A 21,942-nucleotide genomic window follows, 5' to 3' on the forward strand; every position below is an offset into this window, starting at 1 on the left:
CAAGTTACTTACACAAAACCACTATATACCTTTAGCTACTCGATGTCAGCATCAAAACATGTCCTGTAATGAGTGTGGTGCTGCTCAGCGTCCAGAGAGGCAGCATATGCCTGTAGCACTGAAAATGACAAGCATCTTTCATAGTGGCAAACGTGAAATAATATAGGAGCCAAGTTACATCATTTGTGTTTCGTGAGAAAACATTTTACATTTAAAATGCCTTTTATCCTAAAGTGCTTTTTAAACTACAGAGCACCACTGAAATGCAGGACCCTTTAAAGCGAAGAGTAGCAAATAGTCCGTGGAACACACTGTGGGAGGAGGAGATGTTTGGGAAAATTCCTGCTTTTATAAAAAAATTTACACAGAGCACACATGACTTTGTGTTTTAAGTCTTAGCAGCTGGTGGGACACTTCTAAAGCCTATTTCAGCATAGTTGTTAGTCCACAGAACATTTTTCACTTCTTATCCCTAAACATAACAGACTGTCCACATACTTGACTTGTATTTCTATTAGAGTTTAGCTCTTAATTCTAAATTTAGGAGTGGACAGGCTTTTTTTGTAGGTCTTAATACATCTATTTTGATGTCTCCATGGAGATGTGAATGAATCCTTAGTGTGGAAGTGCAAGGCTTCTGTTTCTATATGGTTTTTGTGATAGTGTGGAATACCTTTTGCTGCTGCCACCTGTAGAAGACTGCATAACTTACTGTCTCAGAGAAATTTAAGTACTAGAGACAAAGGACACCTACCTGGTATCTGCTAAAGAGGAACTCGTCTCTGATGAAGACTAAACATGGTATCCACCACCCAGCATCTACTTTAACAGTAGAACCACTTTATACTTGAGGATGTTGTGCATTAGATGTATATTTAACTGAGATCTTCATACAGACTTCGATGGAAGTAGACAATACAAAATTGTAGCTAAAATAGGTTGAAGATGCAGGACTGAGTAAAAATGGATGTTAATGTTCATAAACATCTAGTCCTATAAGTTAAAAATCTAAAGTATATTGAATAAAGCTTCAATTCCTTCTAGCTGTCAGCTTTTTAAATGCGTATGTATATATTGCTTGGATTTAGCTTTAAAGGCAGAGCATGAACTACTGAAAGTTTTTTCAGCTCTGAGCATTGACAAGGTAGGTGTACTACATGTGCTCCTTTACTAGTCTTCATCTCTACTTCCTCACTTAACTTGCTTATCCTCTAACAGTAAGATGACAATTATAAGCCTCTACATGTATCTTCTTGAAATGTGATTTGTATCCATATTCAGGAAAACACTGTGCAAGGAAGTACAGGTGTTAGTTGAAGTAGAGCTGAAAGTCAACATACGGGCTAGTCAACAACTTTAATAAGTTTTATTTTGATACCTGCCAGCCATTCTTCCTGACCCATAAATACTAAACAAACCAACTGTACATAAATTACAAGAAATCAAAAAGGAACTCCCTCTACTAAGAAAAAACCTGAAAAATTCACCCAAATCCAGGAGAAGGCTTTACAGGGAAATAGACTCTCTCCCCCCCACCTTCTCAGCAAGTTTGTGAACTGGATTCTGTTAAATTACTGCAACTCCTCTTTCTCCTGCTGGCTCCCAAGTTTACTCTTCAGAAACTAAGCTTTATCACTAAAGAAAAACCGCTCTAATCATTATGGATGCAGTGATGGCTGAAGCTGCAGGCAACCCAAAACACTAGATGAGATTAATGAATTGCCCAGTTAATCTCAAGGGGATATTAATACTGATAAGTATCTTTGGTGCTCAACCATCTCAAAGATGAGCACAATCAAGAGCTTATCAACATGGGGAAATGTGCCAGCTTAACTGTACCAGTATAGTTTGTGTATAGCCACTTAGTCTAATGTATGTCCACATAAGAAGACATGGCAGCAAAATCACACAGGTAATTTCAATTTTCAAAATGCTTAATGACTAAGGAACCCATATCCCACTGACTATCAGTGGGACTTAAACACCAATGCAACTTAGGTACTTCTAAATTTCTTATTGGCCTCCCCTGCAATCTGACCCATGAACAAGCTCAGGCTGTCAGAGTAAAGGGGAGGTAAATTTCTGAGAGGGGCTTTGCTAGGTACTTGCGTGTTGCAATATCTGTTTGTTGTAGTTATAAACTAACAACATCTAGGTCTTCACAGAAACTGTATGCATCAAATCAGAGGACAGCTGACAACTTTGTCACAAAATACATATGCCACTTCCCTCTAGGAGGCAGCAAGTGACCACTGTACTGGCTCATCCCCTAAACTAGGAAACAGAAATAGTACCAAACAACTAATGCATATTTTGCTGCATCATACTACTGTCACAGAAGTTGATGTTTAATGCCAGGGGCTCCATTTAAACTCTATGTTTATCCTTGAACAATCCATGGATGGGTAGGCCAAGTTAGTATCATTTACTCTTTCCCCTCGATTTTGTATTCTCCCTCAGGAAGTATGAATACATCTCTTGGAGCTGCTTAGCTGTATTATTCATATACTATCTTGTTTGAAAAACTGTACTGTAATTTTAGCAAAGTAGTTTAGAGTGCTGTATCTTCTGCAGCAGGTGGGTTGGTAGAATGTGTGTAGACATCAGCAAGACACACAAAGGGTCTAACATGAAGATACTAGAGAAGTTTAAAGCATTTTGGCTTTTATCTTGGATAAGAAAAGGAACATATACAAGTCCAGCAGGGGAAAACTAAGGTACACTGGGAGCTTGTCTAGCTCAAGGAGCAGATTCCTTTACCTAGTCTAGATCAGGTTTATTTTAGTAGTGAATTTTTGCATATTTTAGGAGCACAGCTTCAGCCTCACAGAAGCATAAAGGACCACTACACTAGTGCCAGATCCTATAAAATACTTTATGTATATATTATAATTCATTTAACAGTTGAAAGAATGAATTAGGGGAACACTTTTCTCCAAGTTAGGATGTATATTTTGCATGTATCCCATGAATAAAATATAGAAGAACGGTCGTCTATTTACAAATAGTGAAATTTCTCTAGCAGTAGCATGTGGCAGTCTAGGTCACTCATATTTAATTAACAAGGTTAATAATATATGCACTGTTTTAAGAGTGACACTTCATTTAATTCTTTTGCCTGTGCATGTTTCTCCTCATACGCAATAAACGGCTCTGGGATATATGCAGCCTTCCACCCAGCACTAAATTAAAGGGAAAAGGGCTCGGCCCAGATGAACACCAATATAATCAATACCCACACCAAAATGAAGCTAGTATAGCCTTTCACTGTTAAGTCCTATAACTTTATCCTTAGTGCAAATCGAACACTCAAACCCCTCTTTATTAAAAGGCACTTGTTACCCAGACAAATGCAAGGAAACACGGCCTGGAATAATCCCAAATAGAGCTAGTGACAGCAATTATTTGGCAGCAATAGGTTGGAAAAACAAAAACCTTAACAGAATGAGGTGGCCTAACGCTGCCTCTTTATAGTGTTTGCCACAAAAGTGATGTTGGTGGAAGGGTTTTATTCAAACTTTTCATCTCCTTCTTCCACATCTTTCAGACTGAGCACTTCGAGCGAGCCTTTCCCTTTAGTCTCACACCGGATCAGTTCGTCGATCTCCCTGAAGCAGCCTGGATCAATGAGGCACACCTGAAACATTTTACATATCAGTCAGTGAAGATTTTAGCCTACACTGTGTCCTTTTCTCCTATGGCAATTTAATATACAGAGATGACTGACCCACTAGGAGTTAAGAAAACTTTTCCACATCCCTAAAATCCTCTATTTAAACAATCCACATGGATCCCTCTTTTGTCTGAGGGAGTTTTGCAGCTCCACCTGCCAATGCTCAACCTGGTGCTAATGCAGCAGTGAAATTGCAGAAGAAGCCCAGTCTGTTGTAAGTAGCCCAAAGTATCACTGATTACGGATCTTGTTTAATTTATAGTTATTTTGGTGGAATACCTTTTAAATAAGTTACAGTATGGTTAGAACTGAATTGCAGTAAGATATGGTGCATGTGTTTTGCACGGTGACAATTAAAATTTACCATCCTAACATATAGGGGACTCGCAAAATGAGAAAAGGAGGAAGTTAAACATATCACTGCTAAAAGTTGCTGCATTGTACTTTTCAAAGTTTGAGCCAGCAATTCTACAACAAATATGGGTACAGGTAGATGACTGAGTCAAGAACTCTTATTCCTCAAGCAAGTGTTCCGACAGTCCTGAGCCTTTTAAGGCTTGAAAGTAGTCACTAAGACCATGAAGAATTTAAAAAACCAAAACCCCAAACCCTAAATTATGCATCTCTGATTAATTCAATTTCAGTGCTTTAGTACAATTTCAGCTAACCCAAACACAGGTTTTACATGTAGCCTTCAAAAGAACAACTAAATGTAGAAAAATGGACTATAGAAACTAGATTCTTACAATTTCTAACTGCTCATCGAAGTCTTCACTCTCTATAACTTTGATCAGTGGTTTGAGCTTCTCTTTTAGCTTCTTGCCCTCTTTTGCTGGGAGAATAAACCGCAGTCTCATATGAGCCCGCTCAATCTGCATAGTCTCCTTTAACTGTCTGATCACTTCCAAAGCCTGCAACGACATTAACTACAAATGAAATTCACATATGCTCATTTGTTATTTACATAGCACCATATCCCACACTCAGGTTTAGCATTATTTACAACCGCTTATAGATGCTCCAGAAACATTCCTTGGTACCATCCACTGGAATTCTCCAGGAATATGTTTGGTATATTCTAATCAGAACTGATTAACATGAAAAGGCAGATCTTCTCAATAAAGTATTGCTGGAATTGGACTTAAGGTGTCAGAAAAGCAGGAAATGTTAAACAAGGCTTTTATATCAAAACTATAAAAGTCAGGACATTCAAAATTAAGGATAAACACACTGTCCCACTGAACCACAGGAGGTAAGAAGAGAGCATAAGCATTGAGTATTCTTGCTTTTGTTTTACACCCAACTTTGCTGCTGTTTTAATAATCTGTAGTTAGTTTCCTTCCTCCCTTTCGTGGGCAGATACAAACCAAACTACAAAGTTTCAGAATACAAGTGTTTCTTTCTAACATTCAGCTCCTATGCCACCTTTGTCTGTCAAACAATGCTCACTTACCATCCTTAGATTTAGGTTCAAGTGACTCCTGCGGATGTTAATAAGGAAACTATATACAAAAATTCTTTTAAGTGAAAACAGAATTTTTGGGAACTGATACAGACCTGCTGTTTGGTGCTCTTGTTTGGTTTAACAGAATAGTGGATATCCTTCATGGCTCTTTCTATAAGGATTACTGTGTATGGCCTCTTTGTTTCAGGATTCACACATTTCTCAGCGACAATAGTTGCAATGTCTCTAAACATCTGCTCCAATTGTGTGTGTCGCTCTTTGTCAGATACCTGCAATTCCCCTTTTGTTAAAATCTAGAAGTGATTAATCAAGAATTAAAAATTATATTCAATAGTAATAATACATATTTGACTGAAGAATAGCTCTGGGAAAGTTATTGATTTGTTTTCCAAGTAACAATTACAGTATGTCTTAGCTTAATTTGTGTATATATCTTTAACTTGACTAGGTTATTCTGCAGCATGTCAAGTGTAACACTAGAATTTTTTCATAATACAAAAAAAACCTTATGCAAAAGTGTAATGCTTGTCTCATTAAACTACAAAAAGGAAACTAGTGTTTTTCAGATAAGGGTCAAATCCTACAAATGAAGTTAACAGTTTGTATAAGTGTACCAACTAGGGGACCAAAAAAATAAAAATGTAACAGGTTTATTGAACACTGAAACTATTTCAAAACAAACAGCATTACTGAATATCTTGTTGGATTAAAAATGCAGATTTACTATTCATCCCCACTCATTCCTATTACATTATAAATAGGCCAATATAACAAAAAAAAAATCTTTTGGATCAAGACACTTGTGAAATAAAACTTTATTACATTTCTTCCTCCATCCCTATCTTACATTAGAAATTGGTCTAGCTAAAGTTCTTTGGGACGGGGACCTTGCTTCGACATGTCTGTAAAGGACAATGCATCTTAATGATGCTATATAAAAAGTGCAAGTGGTCAGAACTCAGTTTTATAAATATCTCACTAGAAAGATCAGATATCAAGAAGAATGCCCCTTCCCTCCCCACCAAGAAGCTGGTTCAGTAGTGACTGAAAGGGAAAAGTATCCTTTACTGAATCAGCAACATACCTGCCTATAACAGCTAGGCATTGCAAGGACATCCCCAATCAGTCTACTGATCTGATATGACCCTGCTTTGCTCACAAGATCTGTGAGGAACACATGACAAGCACAAAGTGGTGTTGCTGAAGACCACAGATTTAAACCGCTTTATTTCCAAAGAGAAGGGGAAAATATGTTTACCCAAAACTGTGATCAATAATAGAAAAAACAAAAAACAAAATATGTAATATACTAGAAAAGTCATTAAACTCTAACAGCATCAATTAACAGATGGATATTCAGTTTAGCTAAATTTTAATGGAGGAAGGCTAGAGACCTTTGTGATTCACAATAAGGTGTGTTAACTCTATGCTTTCATGTATAGAGGACCTACCGTCTTGCAGATTTCTGTTTGGTCATCAGTTCCAAAAGCTTTGAGGAGATCTTCCTTCTTTGCAACTTGACCTTTAGAGACGTTTACAAATACTGTGTTGGTCTGTAGAACTTCATCAATGTCTTTTTCACTGGTAAATAACAATTGTATTCACAATTAGAAAACACATGCAAGCATAGCATTAACTAGCAGGGAGTAGTCTTGTGGCCCCTACTCTGCATCTGAGGCTAGGGCACCAATTAGTGGAAGCTGGGAACTTGAGTGTGGGCAGCTATCAGACCTTCTCCCCAGGAGGAATGCTATTTGGGGCCCTCCGTAAACCTAACTCTATCCAACACAACATGAAGATGCCTTTTGTAGCTTTATGGAGTAGTTAATTCATTACTAACTTCTTAAGAGGACACCATCAAGTGACTTAAATGAGACACAAATTTCCTTCCTAGATTACTATCACCATGTTGGTTATTAAAAAGGAAAGGATTTTAACATTTCCTCTAGTTTATACTGCTTGTTTACTTTCCATCACTTCTTGCAGCTGGAACCATGAAAATCAATTAAGTCGGTCTCCTATTTTGGTTCTCGATGCTGAAACATTTGCGTTGCATGCACTGCCGAATGTTTTTGTTTATAGAGAACTATTTTCACTGGAATTTTAAAAAATGTCATTGTTTAAGAGTTGGTTTTCACACAAAAAAATAAATAAATAAAAAATTAGATGCTGGGGTTAAACAATGGCTAGTTAAGTCTGTGCAGTCATTAATGTTCCTTTAGGACTCCAAATATGACATAAAATACTAATTTTGTGGGACTAGTCTTTGATTTTTTTCAAAGTTAAACCCTTCGACTCAGTTAATCTACTCCCAACAAGCGGCAGCACCTATATCAGTGGAAAAAGCTCTCCCACTGCCATAGTACTGTCCACACCGGTGTTTAGGTCCATGCAACTTATGTCACTCAGGGGCTGACTTATACTGACATAAGTGGTAATGTAGACATAGCCTGAGTGTAGGCCATGCTTAGTTACAGGAAACTAAGGCCATGTTTACTCCTGAATGAGAGCATCTACACGCTTTAACTTATGTGCATTGACTCCATGCCTCTAGCTGATTCTTCAAGTTCCAGAGAGCCCGCAAGTAGACAGAGTAGGTGCTTTCAGACCCTCTGTCAGTAACGCAGGGCAGGGCCGACTCCTAGCTTCCCTGCACGCTGAGAACACCTCCCTGGGTGGGAATCCCTCCTCGAGTGGGATGAGGGCAAGTTACCCCTGCTCTGGCCTGGTCCATTTCACTAGGAGCTGGATGTTGACAGGCACCTATTTAGATAAGGCACTTCCCAGCACCACCTGGGGCATCCACCCCCCTCCGTTCCAGCTCTCAGATAGCCGAATCTCCTCCCCTCCAGAAACCCCCTAGCGAGGGGGTCCCACCCCAACCCCTCAAATGTCCTCAGACCCTCACCCCCCCTCCTGGCCCTGCACAAGACTCCCCTTCTCCCCAGCAGCCCTGCACCTGCCTCAGACCACCCCTTCACGCCACGCCCTACCTTCATCTTCCCTCCACGCCCTACCCCATCTCTCCCTCCTCCCGCCACCCCTACCCCATCCCCCTAGCGCCTGCCCTCTCCCCAGCCCCTTACCGCCCCCCCGCCCGGCCCCAAGCCCCCCCCCCACATCTCCTCCACGCCCTACCCCGTATCTCCCTCCGCCCTAGCACCCGCCCTCTCCCCAGCCCCTTACCGCCCCCCAGCCCTGCCCCAAGCCCCCCCACATCCCCTCTACACCCTACCCCATATCTCCCTCCTCCCTATCCCCCCTCCGCCCTAGCACCCGCCCTCTCCCCAGCCCCTTACCACCCCCCAGCCCTGTCCCAAGCCCCCCCACGTCCCCTCTACACCCTACCCCATATCTCACTGCTCCCGCCACCCCTACCCCATCCCCCTAGCGCCCGCCCTCTCCCCAGCCCCTTACCGCCCCCCCGCCCGGCCCCAAACCCCCCCACATCTCCTCCACGCCCTACCCCGTATCTCCCTCCGCCCTAGCACCCGCCCTCTCCCCAGCCCCTTACCGCCCCCCAGCCCTGCCCCAAGCCCCCCCACGTCCCCTCTACACCCTACCCTATATCTCCCTCCTCCCTATCCCCCCTCCGCCCTAGCACCCGCCCTCTCCCCAGCCCCTTACCGCCCCCCAGCCCTGCCCCAAGCCCCCCCACGTCCCCTCTACACCCTACCCTATATCTCCCTCCTCCCTATCCCCCCTCCGCCCTAGCACCCGCCCTCTCCCCAGCCCCTTACCGCCCCCCAGCCCTGCCCCAAGCCCCCCCACGTCCCCTCTACACCCTACCCTATATCTCCCTCCTCCCCATCCCTCCTCCACCCTAGTGCCCGCCCTCTCCCCAGCCCCTTACTACCCCCCCGCCCGGCCCCGGCCTGTACTCACGCCCCGCTCCGCCAGCCCATGACTTTGTTGCGGTAGCAGGCGATCTCGAAGCGCTTCCCGGCGCGCCGGGTGCGCACCACGGCCACGTTGGTGAGGCGGATCTGGTTGGTGGGGGTGAAGATGGACATGTCGGCAGCGGTGCAGGGAGCCCGGGGCCCGTCAGGCGGCTGAGAGGTCTGTCAACAAGCAGCGCTGCGCCACTGCTATTAGCCACCTCCTCCTCCTGTGACGTCAGCGCAACTCCGGAAACAGGCGGCTCGGGGGGCCGCCGAAAGGCGTCCGGGCGGGGAAACGCGGCCCGGGAATCAAGGGTTCCGGGGCAGCGGCCACAGAGGGAGAAGAGCGCGCGCGCGCGGTGGGTGTGTGCGCGCGCTACTTCTCCTCGCGCGTGGGGTCAGTTCCCCCTCGCAGGGGCCCAGGCTTCCCGGGGGGAGGGCGCCAGGCCTCGGCACCCGGGCTCGGGGCTCTCCCAGCGCCGTGGCACCCTGCGTGGGGGGCTGACCTGGCCCCCCGGGAGAGGGGCGGTTTGAAAGCAGGGCCCGGAGCCGATGTGAGTGGGCGGCAAATCCCCCCCTGCCCCGTGCACGGTTCCCCTGGCTTGTGGGCACCGGGGGGCCGCCCAGAGAGAAACACGCCTGTGCCTGCCCCCAGCCCCACGTACCTGGGGGGCAGGACACCGGGCCACCCCCTGAGCCACATACCAGACCCCAACCGGCCACACCTCCAGGAGTATTCATGAATATGAGTGCGCGATGGGGTATTAGTGCATCGCAATAGGGCTATGAACGGAGCCCTGTCACCGGACAGGATGCTGTGGAGGAGCCCGAGACAGTCCCCGCCGGAGGAACTCACACACTCCGCGCAGTTTTACTGCCAAACCCACGCGCCCATCCCCGTGTCTTCCTGGCCGTGTGTCTCCCTTCTCTGGGGCATGGCTGCAAATGGCTTCTGGGTGGGGTTCATCAACCACAGTGACATGCTCCAGAGGGTCGGCTGGCGTGGGTGACTGTACTCCCGGGATCGTGTGTGAGAAGGGGCTGAGAGTGGCTTGACTCTGTGTGATTTTGTAGCGTGTGTTTCCCTGGCGGGCTGAGGTTCTGCCTGTCGCTCCGTGCTTCAGTGTGTTTCTGTGACTGTGTTCGTGGTATTCTGTTTCTATGCGATTGTGTGTGGGGTGTATGTGTAGGATCGGGCGCTCCTCCCTCCCGTGATTGTCTTTGCTGTATTAGGTTAGTATCCCATTTCTTTAGCCCGGTGAAGTTGCACTGCCTATCTGATGTTTTTGCGTCTGAGAGATTGTTTTTCTATGATTGTAAATGTTTAGAGTGTTTGTGATCGCGTGTTTTTGTTTTCTAGGCACACACCAGCCCTGAGCTCTGTAAAGCTTCCTTTTCATCAGTAGCAATCTATAAAGTGAAGTGGGGAGGAAGGGGAAAAAACAAACGCCCAGACTCCCAGCATCCTTCTGCAAACAGCATGGCTGCCCCCAGGAGCTCATGGGGATTTCTCTGTCCTAGTTAAGTTTGTTACCTAAAACGTAGAAGGGTAGCTGCAAATTGCCACATCACGCTCTGGAATGCTGAATTTTTGGCTGGTGTTTCAGGTCCTAACTATCCTGGCTGCTTGTGCTGGCGTTCATGCCATGGGTAAGTACTATTGTGTGGAGAGGCCTGATGATTTTTAGGGGATCGTTGTAGCTAGTGCCTTGACAGAGGATATATCTCCTATTAAACTGAAACGACACTGGTTTAACCATAACACATCAGGAATAACCTGTTGTCCTGCTGCTCCCAGCAAGGTGGGAAGGGGCTCACTTGCTTGCTACTGTTAGGTCTGCGTGCAACACACACTCAGTTGCTTATTCTTTTAAAAAGGAGTCAAATTAGTGCCAACCCTGGAAGGGGTGACCCCTGTGACCAATATCTTGAAACCTTAGGGCTGCTGGGACCACTCGAGTGCAGGTTGGCTTTACAAATAGAAATGAGATTGGAACATCTCTGATGGAAATACCCGGAGTGAAATCTGTTAGTATCAGAGAAATGTAGGAAACAATAATATAAAGGTAACCCTGAATTACTGCTGCACCTTTCTCCAGTGGTGCCCCTGGGGAAGCTCCTCTGAGCCAGCTAATGTTGGCTTTTGGGTGTTAATTTCCAGCCAGGGTTCAAGGGTGTTAATTACAGGCAGCTGAATGTATCTAAACTCCACAAAGGGAAGGTGTGTGGGATTGGGAGCAGTGAGGAACGGGAGAGGCTATCTTTGGGGTTATGAGTTTGCTGCATGGGATGAAGGTAATTAGAGATTTTAGCCAGATTGCTTTTAGGTGGAATTGAATTAGAAACTGTTGCAATAAAACCTCCACCCATAGGATTATTTGTACTCAAAGCTGAGCTTCTAATAAACCTTTTTGTTTGAAGGGTTATGCTCTTTGGCCTTTCTCCCCATTTTACAAAGAGGGGGAATGAGACCAGAGAGGTTGAGAAGAAGACTTGTTACAGATGAAATACCAAGCCACTCGTAGAGTAGGGGTTAGTACCCAGGTCTCCAGACTTCTAGGAACACTTATGTTTTTTTTAGATATCCCTTTTACCAAAAAGGCATTTTTGTTGCAAGGAAGGCTAAGCTAAGCTTTTATTTGCCTGGTGCTCATGATTTGGTTGTGGAACTTGAAAACTACTTTATTAACTAAGCTGATTCTAAAGGGCTTGTTTAGATTGGGGCAATTTGCAGCTGTGTGATTACATCTGTGTAGTGACACTGGTGCAAATTTCTATCTAAACAAGCTCTTTGGGTTTTTGCTGCTTCAAGAATATTGGAAAACATCTGCTACTCACAGTCATTGTCACAAACATTTTGTTGTCTTCAGCATTGTCTGTACTACAGCTCTGGCCTCTGACAGAACTAATTGCTGTATAGCTGGCCCTGAAGGCAGCTGCTTGTAGAATTGGCTCTGGTTACAAACTGCTATCTCAGTGACTCCTCATTCTGATTGAAATGCTAGGGAAGGATGGGCTGGTGTGTGGTATCAACTTGGGCTCATGTCTGTGCTCTGTACCCCCAAGTCTCACCTCCCTTTACACATACTCACGCACAAAATGAGACAGCACACCTCAATAATCAAATACATCAATTGCAAATTAGCAAGGAGGAAGCAAATTGGCAAAAAGGTAAAGCCCCATCCCTCTGAATTCGCTACCCATGGACTGGGTGGTAGCAAGTTCTGACGGGTAGCTAAAAAGGCCATATTAGCATAACGGAAAAACTGCTACTGGTAGAAAAATTGGAGGGATGCTGTTTCTGCCGCTACAGTGTGTGTGTGTGTGTATGTGTATGTGTTTGTGTGTTGCTTTTTTAAAATGGTTGATGATGAAGGAAACTGCTGCTGCTTTTGCTGAGTTGGAAGAGGGCAGTCATGATTTATTCTCATTTTAGATGCATCAGTGGATACTTGGAGCTACTTCTACACTCATCTGATGTCCATATGGCTAAACAGGTTTTACATCTACTCTTGTGCGGCTTTTGGCATCGGTATTTGGATCTGCTTTCAGTTCATTGCCACCAAAGCCAAAAAGCAGGTAAGTGAGACTCACAATTCTAGCATTTATATTCTTTCAACTGGGAGTATACAACAGTAATCCTTTAACCCACTACTGAAATGTGTCCTCCTTTGGTGTGGGAGTGTGGCATTTCATTTCAGTGTAGTCCACTCTAGGCCATGTGCAAGTTCTAACTTCTTAAAGTTTAAATGTGGTTTGGCATCCTCGAAAATCATAGTACTCGACGTGTGTTAGAAATATAACAAAAGCATACCTGTTGAATATTTTATTGCCTTGTAAGCGACGTGTGAACTGATCTCACATAATCACCTCTGTTTATTATGTGAAGAAGATTTGCCATTCTGGACTGGGCCAGCACTTTTTCAAATCCTGTCTCTGCCAGCTGCTTACACCTGATATTTGAGAAGCAAGTCCTGTTCCCATTGAAGTTAATGATAAAAGTTCCATGATTTCACTAGGAGCAGGATTACGCCTGTCAAGAGGGTAAAAACTCCCTCATAAAATATTCAGTTGTGTATGTGGGTGAAGTGTGTAGATATGTGGGATGGGAGGAAGGCATGTCTTCAGACACCTGCTGTGATCAAGTCACACCCTATAGTGTGAGATCAGATTACAGTAACGTGGCTTATTTAAATGAGAGGATGCTAGTTTGATTGTTTTTATGGGCCAGTGGTAACTCTAAAACTTATCACTGTTACATTTGCTAGAGCTCACCAACCATGCTGAAGATTTGACTAGGTGGTTTGCGTTTTATGTGAAAACTAGCTTAAGATGAGTTTGAAAGTGGTAAGATTGGGATACTACAATTGTTTTGTAGGATGAAAAATCCACCGAGAAGCTAACTCCATCTAAAGTAACACAAGATGTGCTAATAAATGGATATACAATGCCAAAGACGAAGGAGGTTTATGTTGCTGGGGTGAAGGTTTTCTATGGCTCTCAGACTGGCACTGCTAAGGTAAGTCATTTTATTCTACTTGGACAAGGTTAATTCAAAATGTTATTGAAGTGTAACTTTGGCTTGCAAACAGTGCATGGTTCAAGAACCCGAAAGCGAAATTGACTAGGTTTTTGTTGTCCAATAAAATAGAAAAGTGAAGAGGAAATTAGATTTTAAAGAATTATTCATCTTTAAAAATCTAAGGGATTATTACATCAACTCTTTAAAATATACTCTATTAATCTTTTGGTGTCACTTTAAACTCCTCTTGTGTGGAGAGATGCTGCTTTATAATGTTTCTCTGTCAAAGACAAAAACTGATTAAAGTGGAGTGATTTTTTGTGTGTCTGTAGAAATACTCACTTTTTCCAAAACAAAATTTACTTCACTTTAAAAAAAAGAAAATGTGTGTTTTATAGGTATCTTTGTTCTGTTTCTGTACATGATAGCCATATGAAATATCCGCTTCTTGTTGCAAGGTTTGTGAGTTTCTAACACCCTCTCATGAATTTGTTTGACTCTTCTTTCGGTTGGGTTATTGCAGATAAAGCCTTTCTATGTCTCTCTCTCTCTCTCTCTCCAGGGATTTGCAACAATTCTTGCTGAAGCTATTCTCTCCCTTAATTTGCCTGCAGAAATCATTAACATGAGAGACTATGATCCCGATGATTGTCTAGCCGAAGAGGTTAGTATTTTTCTTTCTTCCCCCTTCCTAGATAGGTAAAATATATAAATGTAACAATTCCCTGGGTCTGTTGAGAGGTCTGATGTCTTCTGCATCTCCCTGCAGACCTCCCCTAGTTCCCTGCAAATCCCACAAGATTTGTGTTGAAGAGTGCATCTGTGGGGTAAATGGAAACCTTCAATGCTGGGCTTCTTACAGCCTAAAATACCACCTTGAAGTAATTTAATATTGGTCCTTATTTGATATCAACTTGATATTTCTTTTCTAAGAGGAGGTAGGATGATAGTCTCTGTCTAGAACCCAGACCTATGATCCTGGGAGATCTGAGTTCTTTTTTTGGTTCTGCTGCAAGCTTTCTCAGTAAGAAAGATATTACTCAAGTCCCTCACTGTGCCTCAGTGTCCTGTCTGGGAGTAATAGTAATTCATCTCTACTTCACTGCGGTGTTGAGATTTATTTAGTTAATGTTCATAAAGTTCCTTTAGATTTTTGAATGGAAATGCTATATGGGGCAAAATGTTTATTAATACAGTTTTTCCTAATTTATTGAATCCATGGTTTATACAAAGAATGAACTTACCAGCTTCATGCCTAGGGTTTTCTGCCCTAGACTTCATACCTAGACTTCTAAAAAGACAATAACATTCTCTTCCTGACACTCTAATATTAAAGTTGTTTTAGAAAATCCACTGATCATCCCTTTAAAATATTCTTTTCCTCTGCTAAACTGTCTTCAGGCAATCAGCAAAAATATTTGTGTGTTTCTGGTTGCTACCTACACTGATGGACAGCCAACTGAAAATGCAGCATGGTTCTGCAAATGGTTAGAAGAGGCTGTGAATGACTTTAGGTTTGGCAAAACCTATCTGAAAGGCATGAGATACGCTGTGTTTGGCTTGGGAAATTCAGTATATGTGGACCACTACAACACGGTGAGTTTCTCTGGATTTTCTTTTTGTTTTCTGATCCTGAAGAATTGCTAAGCATCTTTGGTGTCTGCAGACATCAGTGAGACTGATGGTGTTCTGCACCTCTTGGGTCAGGCAGTTAGTGTTCTTGAGACTCGTTGCTTTTAAGAGGAAGTTGGAAAATTAGATGTTTAAAGGATGCAGTATTTAAGGCCAGATCCAGGTCCCCTTCAAATGCAGCACCCTATCAAAGTGAAGAGGAATGATTCCCATTGGTACTATGTTAACCTGTGGAGTGTTTTCCTCCGGATGGTAGTTCAAACACTTGTAAAACTGTATAGTAACTCTGATCCCCAGCCTTTGTAATATATACAGAATACGTTTTGCAAATCTCTCATATTGAATTTCCAGGCTTTTAAAACCAGTAATTAGTAGATAAAGCTGTCATATTTGTTTTGTCACAGGCTGTTCTGTACGATTTTTAAAGGGCAAAATAAACCACTGACTTATTATTGCCTCTCTCCCTTTTTTAAAGTACTCCTTTCTCTGCATTTCATTTACTATACTGGATCATGTAAATCTTTATATTCGCCAGCTATATGATAGTCTGGTGTTTATCTGACTGAGATTATCTAAATCAGAAAGAGAAAAAAAGATGTAGTTTATCAGACTAATGTACTTATACAGTGCTTGATGGCCTGATGGCAACACCTGGTATTGTACATACATAGGTTTTGTTATTACTAGCAAATGCGGTAAAGTGAAAAACTATCCCCTAAAACACATCTAGTATAGAATGATAGAAATACAGGGCTGGAATGGACCTCAAGAAGTCATCAAGTCCAGCCCCCTGCACTGAAGCAGGACCAGGTAAACCTAGACCATCTCTGACAAGTGTTTGTCCAACCTGTTTTTAAAATCCTCTGATGATGGAGATTCTACAGCCTTCTTTGGAAGCCTCTTCCAGAGCTTAACTATGCTTAGAGTTGGAAAGTTTTTCCTAATATCTAACGTAAATCTCCCTTGCTGCAGATTAAGCCCATTACTACTACTCCAACCTCAAGTGGACATGCAGAACACAGTCCTCTTTATAACAGGTCTTAACAGATTTGAAGACTGTTATCAGGTCCCTCCTCAGCCTTCTTTTCTTAAGACTAAACATGCCCAGGTTTTTTTTAACCTTTCCTCACAGCTCAGGTTTTCTAAACCTTTTATCATTTTTTGTTGCTCTCCTCTGGACTCTCGCCAGTTTGTCCACATCTTTTCTAAAGTTTGGCGCCCTGAATTGGTCAGACTCAGTGGTGCTATTAATACTATTTTACCAGTGAAGAAACTATGAGGTATAGAGAAGCTAAGGTTTAAGTTCATACTCTGCGTCGGCAACAGAACTGGTATTAGAGCTCAGAGATCCCTGGTTCCCAATCACTTAGTCAGCCTGCTATGGCCATACGTCAGTAACCTTTTTCTAAATTCCTGTCCAATTTGTTTTCTGAATGACTGTCTGTAAGTTCCTGGGCCTTGTTAATGGGCTTTTTTTCATTTCTCGTCTTAGGTTGGAAAAAACATTGACAAATGGCTGTGGATGCTTAGTGCTAGTCGTGTCATGACTCGTGCGGAGGGGGACTGTAATGTAGCCAAAAGCAAGCACGGCAGCATCGAGGCTGACTTCAGTGCTTGGAAGGCCAGGTTCCTCGCTAGGCTCCAGGCACTTTACAAAGGGGAGAAGAAGCCCTGTAGCGGAAAGTGTAAGAAAGGCAAGTGCAAATCCAAAGGGAAGAAGAGCAAGGAGGGATCGGATCATGAGCAAAGGGTGTCAGAGCAGGAGAACACTGAGGTAGGTCCAAAAATCACAGGCCATTACTTCTGTGACAAATCTCTCTTAGCAGGGCTGGTATAAGGGACTCTGTGGGTTCTCTTGGAGAGGTATTGGACTCCTTCCTTCACTTCCCCAGCTCTAAGGGCTTGGATCCGCTATGTGACCTTTTCCCTCACACTTGTCCCTTGCTTCTGTGCCTTGGGGAGGGTGCAAGTACAGGGCCAGAGAAGAAGTAGAACTGAGGGTTGTGTGTGTGGAGGGGAGCTAGGGGAAATGGTACAGGGAAGTTTCCCTTTAAATGGGAGCCAGGATGTGCCGGAGCCATGCTGATTTCTCAGAAGGGTCTTAAGTTATCTCCACCGCCAGGATGATGCTTCTTATTTACTGTGCCATAGGAGCAGTTAACAGCACCACTAGCATTTAGTAATCTGTCGCTGAACAGGTTGGCTGCTTTGGTCCAGGGTCTCTCTTTGCAGCTGCAGATTGGCAGCACTGTCTGAGGCAGTTCTGTCTCTTCCTCTGAATACTTACATCTAACTGCTTGTCTCTCTCCCACAGTGTTTGTGTTAATAACAGGTTTTGATTAGGGGATCATCTCTCTTGCTTTGTAGAAAGTGAAAGCAGCTGATGCTGAGACACTTTATCATCCATCTCGTGCACAGGGCATCATTGCTACTGCACTATAGACCCTACCAGAAGACTGCTGCTCTTCGCCCTGGGTGGGTTTGAAAGTTCAAGGCTACCTCTTCCTTAGGCTACCACAAGAGGAATAGGCTTTGTTAATATTGATACAGGACAGCTGCTATGCCTGACTCTCTACAGGGGAGTAAGACAAGCCCCCTGCCCTGAGGAGTTTACAGTTTGAACGGCAGTTCCCTTCCTGTCTTGTTCACTGTGATATTGATCACTCTGGTGTGGATTTTCAAAGGAGCCTAAGGGAATGAGGTGCCTAAATCCCATGGGAGTTGCGTGCCTTAGTCCTAACCTCTGATTTTAACTGCCAATGATATGGTGGCAAATGGACGGATCAGGAAAGAGAGAGAGCGAGAGAGAGACAGGAATGAATCTGGAAGCCAGATTTCCCAGGAGACTGAAGGTCAAATGCTTTGTGTACTCTTAAATTCATTTTAAAAAACAATTCATCAGGCTTTTTATTGGTACAGCTGGGAGTTGTGTGCCTTGTATAGGTCAAATGTCCCATTGTTAACTTTCCAGAAGTCTTTGCCGCATGTTGTGTAATTGAATCAGCAGGCTAGAATAGGCAGGGGTTTATATTTAACATAGCACGCAAGCTTCTAAAATTCATTCTGCAATCTTTATTGCATAGGTGGAGGATTTATTTGAAACCACCAGTGAGGAGGAGTCGGGCGCTGAGGAAGATGGAAGCCGTAACTCTGTCATTGATGTCGAAGATCTGGGCAAAATTATGGGTCACATGAAGAAGGCCAAGGTACTGCTATTAGAGCAAGCTTAGTACCTGGAGTTTCCTTATCACCAAGGTAGTGAGTTGATTAAAATATTACTGCCCCTGGCTTGTAGCTATAGAGGTAAATTATAAACAAAGCAGTAAACTCCGTTGGCTATCATCTAATGACACAACAAAAATGTGACTTGAAATATTTGGAGGTAGGTTGGAGGTGCTCTTTTCCCACTTCAAAAGATTTTGCAATAGTCTTATTTTAAAGTTATGTGAGTGTAATAAAAGGCACTGCTGCCTGTGCACTTTTCAATCCAAATTTTCCAGAGTACATCAGCAGCATAGATGTTGCGTTTTTAAAATTTCCCTCCAGTTGTGGGTGAACAATACGGTTTGTTTAGTGTCACCATGATGCCAGGGTACAATGGATAAAACTCCATTTTAGGTGGACAAGCAGATGATGATGACATGCCTTTATAGAGACTGTGGCATGACAGTATCTTCAGTCATGTTAGACAGCTGAATGCTTTTGGGTAACAGGGAGGCTTTCCCCTGTAAGGGCCAGAAGGTTTGGGGCCAGTCAGCCCTGTTCAGTTAGCCCCATCCTGCTGCAGCTGCGCTGGGTGTTGGATTTAAGAAGAGGAGCTCCATGAGGAAGGCAGGCCAGAATCCCTGGCTAGGGAGGAGAACAGGTGAGCTGACTGAGGAGGAAAGTCCAGCAGTTGAGTGCTGGCTGGGGAGGGAGTGGACGGGCTGCTCCTAAATGAGGGAAAAAGTCGAGTGTGAGCTAGGAACTGGCTGTGGCCTGCCAGGGTCCCTTGGTAAGAGGGTAGACCTGACCTGGATGGTTGGTGTGTTTGGATCTGGAGGTGAGATAATGAGACAGGCTATTGCTGCTGGAAGCCTGCCTGTAAAGACTTTTTTTTGTTTTGGTGTTGCATTGGACTTAGATTAAGGGACTCTGTTACCCTGGAAAGGATTGAATGTTTAAAGTGGCTTGGCTGGAGGGCCATGTCACCTCTCTGGCAAGAATAAGCCGAAGAGTGTTAAGGGGAAACTGAGGCGCAAGTGCTGCAACACCTGGTCTTGCAACAAGGGGGCACTCTGGGATGGTGAACTGTGTTCATGTTGTCACAAGAGTGCTTGCTAGCATGAAGTTTTGGTTGAATTGTCTTTCCTGACTAAAGGAGAAAGTTGGAGAGTCTTTCAGGAATTTAACAGAGAGCAGGAATTAGTTCTTTATGCTGGGACTGTCACTTGCTACATATTTGACCTATTTGCAGAATAATGCAGCTCTGACTTGGTTGATGCCTCTAGGGGTGACTTCAGCATAAATGTCTAATAAAAAAGAAGAAAAATAAAAGTTTGAAATGCAATGGGGCTAGGACAGGGCCCGAAGTTTCTCTTTGGAAATATAGGTGCATGCACAAATATTGACTCTACTTTGGGTTCGTAGAGGAAAAAGTGGTGTTCCTGAACAATGAATGCGAGGTGCCCTCAGAAGTTATTGCATAACAGTTATTTTTGCCAAGCACAAAGATGAGTTTTCTACTACAGAACTAGGCCTACAATTTTACATTGGTTTTATAAAATGCTCGCAATAGCCAAAAGTGTAAAAAAACAAACAAACAAACAACAAAACCTCCTGCCTCTGCCACATGCTCATTATTCCTGTTATATTGCAGATCTGTTTGGATTTATCTAGTAAGGCAGCTGAGGCAATAACTCCAAAGTTTCAGCTGGGTGTGCAATGAAAATAATTGATGTGCACATTTCTTCGTGGTCCATAACAGTAACGGTGGTTACCAGTTTGTTTTAAGAGACAGTTACAGAGAAATCTGGCAGGCCTGATCTTATATTGTCTTAACACCCAAAACTCTAATTGATTTCAGTGGGAAACATGGGAGTGCAAAGAATGCAGAACCCCTTGAGAGGGGATGGAGCTGTCTGAGGATGCTTAATCTCTTTTCTTAAGGGGAAATTCTGAGATTAGCGGGTTTCTCCCCTGAACTCATACTGCCTCATTAACTGTCATGGGGGAAGATGGGGGACCTGTATCTGAATGTCTACCTTTCCTTAGTATAGTGTCAGCTTAGTATCTGTGTCTCCATTGGGGGAAACTATTTTCCACGTACAGGTTGATGAACTACTAGATCTTCCTCACCCTTAACATGCTCTGATCCTATTTGCAATAGGGTACAGTCCTCCTTTTGGCTTCACTGTCATACGTATTCACCACTAAAGGTCACTGGAGAAAAGAAAAACATTATTTGTGTATGCAGTGTAGTTGTAGCTGTGGAGGTCCTCGGATATATGAGAGACAAGGTGGGTAAGGTAATATCGTTTATTGGACCAACTTCTGTCGGTGAGAGAGACAAGCTTTTGAGCCACCTTGAGCTCTTCTCCAGACTTAAAGCTCGAAAGATTGTGTCTCTCACCGACAGAAGTTGGTCCAATAAAAGATTCTTTTTGGTAGCCTTCATTTGTGACATGACTCGAAACCACTAAAGGGAAAAAATAATTATTTTTGCAACCATTTTTATAGGAGATTAAATCTCAAGGTTTCACTGACTAATAAAATCTAGCAACAGCACAAGGACTGTGCAATGTAAAATAAAAATATGCATAGTCCATTGTCTAGTTTATGAACAAGCAAATGACCACACCAGTAAACTACAACCACTTCCTAACGTTTTGTGATCACTGCTTTGGTAGTGACCAAAGTCAGAATTTCCAGTATAATTGAGTGTTACAAATAGGCAACAAAAACTCACTGTTGCTTAACACTTGGCCTTTCTAGGATCTAAGATGGAGTTTTCTGTCTCTACCTCTCATCCTTCCCTTATTTTGTCTGTGGAGCTGGAGTCTTTTATTATCCCAGAAGTGCAACCTCCCCCTCCCCCCCATACAATCTAGGGACTCTATCTTGCAACTAGCAACAAAGAGTCCTGTGGCACCTTAAAGACTAACAGATGTATTGGAGCATAAGCTTTCGTGGGTGAATATCCACTTCGTCAGACGCATGTATTCACCCACAAAAGCTTATGCTCCAATACATCTGTTAGTCTTTAAGGTGCCACAGGACTCTTTGTTGCTTTTTACAGATCCAGACTAACACGGCTACCCCTCTGATACTTATCCTGCAACTCTTACACTAGTAGACCCACTTGAGTTCAGGGAGGCTACTTGTACGAGTAAATACCTCCAAAGCATCCTCAGGGCAGGTCTACACTTAAAATGCTGCAGTGCTTCAGTGAAGACGGTATGGGGGGCTTCTCCTGTCAGCATATTTAATCTACCTCTGTGGGAGATGGTAGCTATGTTGACAGGATAAGCTCTCCCTTCGACATAGCACTGTCTAGGTCGGTATAACCTGCATCACTCAGGGGTGTGGATTTTTCATACCCTGTCGTGATGTAGTTATACTGATGTAAGTTTATAGTTGTAGACCTGGCCTCAGTGAGGCTGGGGGTAAGACTCTTGTATTTCCTCTAGCTATGCGTTGGCTGTGTGTGTTAATGTCTGAAAGTTGCATTTCATTCTCCTCTTAAAAATTGCTTGTCCAGGATAGGTTTCTTAACTACAGCCATATCCTT

General features: G+C 43.4%; 2 protein-coding genes across 2 annotated transcripts in view; one reads left to right on the forward strand and one right to left on the reverse strand.

Moving 5' to 3' along the window:
* Positions 1 to 1,351: 1,351 nt before the first annotated feature.
* On the reverse strand, positions 1,352 to 9,233 carry SBDS (SBDS ribosome maturation factor). The gene is made up of 5 exons (XM_065418062.1): positions 9,024 to 9,233; positions 6,590 to 6,719; positions 5,231 to 5,431; positions 4,420 to 4,584; positions 1,352 to 3,637 (listed from the first exon to the last, which is right to left on the reverse strand). The coding sequence occupies exons 1-5, from the start codon at positions 9,149 to 9,151 to the stop codon at positions 3,509 to 3,511; spliced, it is 753 nt and encodes a 250-aa protein (XP_065274134.1). The 5' UTR covers positions 9,152 to 9,233; the 3' UTR covers positions 1,352 to 3,508.
* Positions 9,234 to 10,599: 1,366 nt separating this feature from the next.
* The window catches only part of LOC135890899 (S-adenosyl-L-methionine-dependent tRNA 4-demethylwyosine synthase TYW1-like), a 123,065-nt gene continuing 111,722 nt past the window's right edge, over positions 10,600 to 21,942 (forward strand). Inside the window, exons 1-7 of the mRNA XM_065418373.1 lie at positions 10,600 to 10,669; positions 12,456 to 12,598; positions 13,398 to 13,538; positions 14,104 to 14,205; positions 14,943 to 15,137; positions 16,666 to 16,947; positions 18,257 to 18,379. Of these exons, the coding sequence (XP_065274445.1) occupies positions 10,600 to 10,669; positions 12,456 to 12,598; positions 13,398 to 13,538; positions 14,104 to 14,205; positions 14,943 to 15,137; positions 16,666 to 16,947; positions 18,257 to 18,379 (1,056 nt within the window). The remainder of the gene's footprint in view (positions 10,670 to 12,455; positions 12,599 to 13,397; positions 13,539 to 14,103; positions 14,206 to 14,942; positions 15,138 to 16,665; positions 16,948 to 18,256; positions 18,380 to 21,942) is intronic.

Source organism: Emys orbicularis, chromosome 17, assembly GCF_028017835.1.
Source record: "Emys orbicularis isolate rEmyOrb1 chromosome 17, rEmyOrb1.hap1, whole genome shotgun sequence".
Classification (NCBI taxonomy): Eukaryota; Metazoa; Chordata; order Testudines; family Emydidae; genus Emys; species Emys orbicularis.

Bases quoted from the DNA above. Each gene is read 5' to 3' on its own strand.
- SBDS (XM_065418062.1), bottom strand. From the start codon at position 9,151: ATGTCCATCTTCACCCCCACCAACCAGATCCGCCTCACCAACGTGGCC. The intron at 6,720-9,023 runs GTGAGTACAGGC...GTTATTTACCAG, and splicing joins ATGGGCTGGCGGAGCGGGGC to TGAAAAAGACATTGATGAAG. The intron at 5,432-6,589 runs GTAGGTCCTCTA...AATCACTTCTAG, and splicing joins AAACAGAAATCTGCAAGACG to ATTTTAACAAAAGGGGAATT.